A 3,212-nucleotide genomic window follows, 5' to 3' on the forward strand; every position below is an offset into this window, starting at 1 on the left:
ATTTAAAAAAAAAAAAAAAAAGTAATGCAGGCAACATCACACCCCAGATGGATAAACGAATTTTGCAATAAATGGGGGCAAGTTAATTTACTCCAGCAGGGCACCTCCCCGCACGTGTATTTATATTCAGTGGCTGGCCCACCCCGAGACCTTCAAGACAGTCGTTGGTTCAGATTTGGTCCCTGCACGTCGGTTTTCAGTAAGTGAGGAGGAGGTTTTAACATTAACTTCAAAAATTAACGTTAAGCAAAAAATCCCAGACATACCCGTTCACAACTTCTCCTTCTATATATGAAGGAATTTAGGAGTGTTTTGTGTCCGGGCTGCACTATAATGCCGTGAATATAGTTAAGTTGTATTAAGAACGAATTTAAGCTGGCTTCAGAGGGTATCTAGTTTAGCTTATCGCTGCGTTTCTTGTATATTCATGCCGTTATAATTTCTCGTCATTCTGAAAAACGCCAGTTTTTTTCAAAAAGGATTTGTAGAGAACGAAAGCGCGTATCAACGCAGAAAGGCAATAAGGCCAATATTTTGCCAGCGGTGTGTTCCGCATCATTTTTGCTCATCGTTCCCATGTAAATGAATACATTTCAGCCAAGCAGCCCGTGCGTATTTTACAGCCTTGCAGTTAAGCGTAGATATCCAGGTAGGACACAAATGTCCTTGGACAGACTAGAAAGAAGTGACTGTACACAAAATCTACCCCATCTGGAATACAGTCACAGTTAGAGCCAGGAAAGTGCTTTCAAATGGTTTAGAAAGGTAGGGGCAGCGATCGCCAAAGATTTTGACTACGCATCCCCAGCAGTAAGAGTTTTTGAGCGCCTCCCCCCAACATACGCATCTTTATTTATAAATTATATACATATCTAGGTATAGAAAACAATTGTGCTACCTACTGTTATGTGCATCACAAAGCATACACAGAGACAGAAATTTAAAAAGGTGGGTAAAGGTGAAATAGATGCTACGATAAAAATATTTTAACTTTTATTTATTAATAGTACAAAACCATTTTCTTCCCACACCCCAGTGGATTTGTTTTGCGCTCCACTGCACTAGAGGATGGTATTTTCCGCTGCCATTATCAAATCTCCACGTTAGGAGCCCGAGGGAAAAGCAGAGAAAATCTAGTTGGGCAAAAATGGTTTAGTTTTCGTTAAGAGCTGTTAATTGTTTAAAGGTTGCAGCAGAACCTTTGAACAGAGGCTGGTGTGGAGTTATTGACTCCGTTTGTGACTCTTTTTTATCGTTGTTCTTAATTTTTATCATTATTCTTCAACACAGAAGCTCGACCGTGGAGCAGTTGCTGTGTAAGAAAGTCAGCGATTAGTGGTGCTTGTTATAATTATTGGCATTTCCAGCGTGTCAGCTTTAAATTTTTTGTTTTAAGCCGTTGAATAGCTGGAATTAAATTAGACGGTGATTATACGGACTATGGGTTTAAAAGAAATGCTTTTTATATGGCAATAAAAAAAAAGGTGTGTTGTTTCATTAGTTTTCCAGGTGGCCAAAATGTTGTTGTTTTATCCTCAGTGCTCCGATTTCTCATTTCTTTTGACTTTCTCAAGGAATTGGACGTAAACTGCTAAGGGAGAAAAGGGTTTTTCTGCTATTTGCAGTTGTAAGATTACATAGTAATCGCCCATTGTCCTGCTCTTACAGAAAGCTGGTAAGGAAAAGCGTAATTAAAGCGGTTATTTCTGTTTTTTTTTTTTTAAATTGAAGAAGAGTGGAAAATTGTAAGCCTCAGGTGGGCTGATAAAAGCATATCCTGAAAAGTAACTGCCCAAGGATAAATCACTAACTTGCTTTTTCCTCTTCCTTCAGAATATTTTAGAGATAAAGGTTTTGCAAAGCGGTTATTTCTGTTTTTTTTTTTTTAAATTGAAGAAGAGTGGAAAATTGTAAGCCTCAGGTGGGCTGATAAAAGCATATCCTGAAAAGTAACTGCCCAAGGATAAATCACTAACTTGCTTTTTCCTCTTCCTTCAGAATATTTTAGAGATAAAGGTTTTGCACCGTGGTTATGCCGATCCGAATAATTTGAAGTTTACTCGAATTAAAATTTTGGGGGTGACCTCAACCGTCCAGGAGGTGACGGTATCGCAGAACGGTGAAGCGATCCAATCTCCTCATGTTGCGTCTTACAACAGCCAAAACCAGGTAAGTCGATGGTTTACAGGCAAATCCTGTCGTTGCTATTAGTTATGTGATCTTAAATGCTTGGAGGTTCACCTCTTGGCTGTAATATAACTTCTAAAATATACTACTTTATTGCAGTAAAAACACTGACATCTAAAAAGTAAGAACTCAGGGTACTTTTGCAACATTTTTTTTTTTCCTACAGAATTAATGAAGTCTCATCACAAGTCATGGTTGCACTTGTTCAGTGACATCCCCCCAAGCTAAAAATCAGTCGATGTTTAATTTAATTTACCACCCTTTCTACAGAACTCAGTGTTCTGTTGAGTCTCATTTATTTCTGCTTTTCAGTGGGAAGGCAAAAGATAATGTATTAATATATTAAAATTTATAATTATTATATGACAGGAATATATAATATAGAAAAATATTATGTAAAATCTATAGTAACAGCGTAGCAGAATATAATGTAATACAATGTAATTTAATACAATATAATTACTGTAAAATAAAATAAATATAATAATATTATCATATAATATATATAGCCAAAAAGATGAATTAAGATAGTGAAGAGAAGTAATCTGAAATAAGAACCAGCCATCTTCTATGAGCTGCAGAAAACCAAGACATCTTCAGAGCAGAGTTACTCATTGCTGGGTTTTTGTTTGTTTTTCAAAGGTCCTGGAAATCACCCGGCTTGAACTTGAATTAGGCAAAGACTACACATTGAAATGGAGCTAAAATGCCTGCAAAGAACACTGGCCGTAGAGTTGAGCTTTCTCATCTTCGCAAGTTGTTTTTCCCTCTGCTTCTGCCTCTTTGACTTCCTAAAATACTTTGCACTATAAACATGTACAGTCAGTTTGTATTAAGTTATTATGTGCAGAAAGGAGTCGTGGTTTGGTGTTGACCCTGGCTAACTACACGCTGTCCTCATAAAACGGAATTTGGTTTTGGGCACAAGTATAAACTGGGAGAGGAGTGGCGGGAGAGCAGACCTGCAGACTGCAGAAAGGGGGTCCTGCTCAACGGGAGGCAGCAGTGTGCCCAGGCAGCCAAGA

The 3,212-nt window shown here is 37.9% G+C and overlaps 1 protein-coding gene across 1 annotated transcript in view; it reads left to right on the top strand.

The window, feature by feature from the left end:
• Positions 1-2,892, top strand: part of LOC103903799 (maltase-glucoamylase, intestinal) — a 46,323-nt gene extending 43,431 nt beyond the window's left edge. The window contains exons 40-41 of the mRNA XM_019473607.1: positions 1,999-2,169; positions 2,830-2,892. Of these exons, the coding sequence (XP_019329152.1) occupies positions 1,999-2,169; positions 2,830-2,892 (234 nt within the window). The remainder of the gene's footprint in view (positions 1-1,998; positions 2,170-2,829) is intronic.
• The last annotated feature ends 320 nt before the right edge of the window (positions 2,893-3,212 follow it).

The sequence above is a fragment of the Aptenodytes forsteri genome, unplaced genomic scaffold (genome assembly GCF_000699145.1).
Source record: "Aptenodytes forsteri isolate BGI_AS27 unplaced genomic scaffold, ASM69914v1 Scaffold616, whole genome shotgun sequence".
Classification (NCBI taxonomy): domain Eukaryota; kingdom Metazoa; phylum Chordata; class Aves; order Sphenisciformes; family Spheniscidae; genus Aptenodytes; species Aptenodytes forsteri.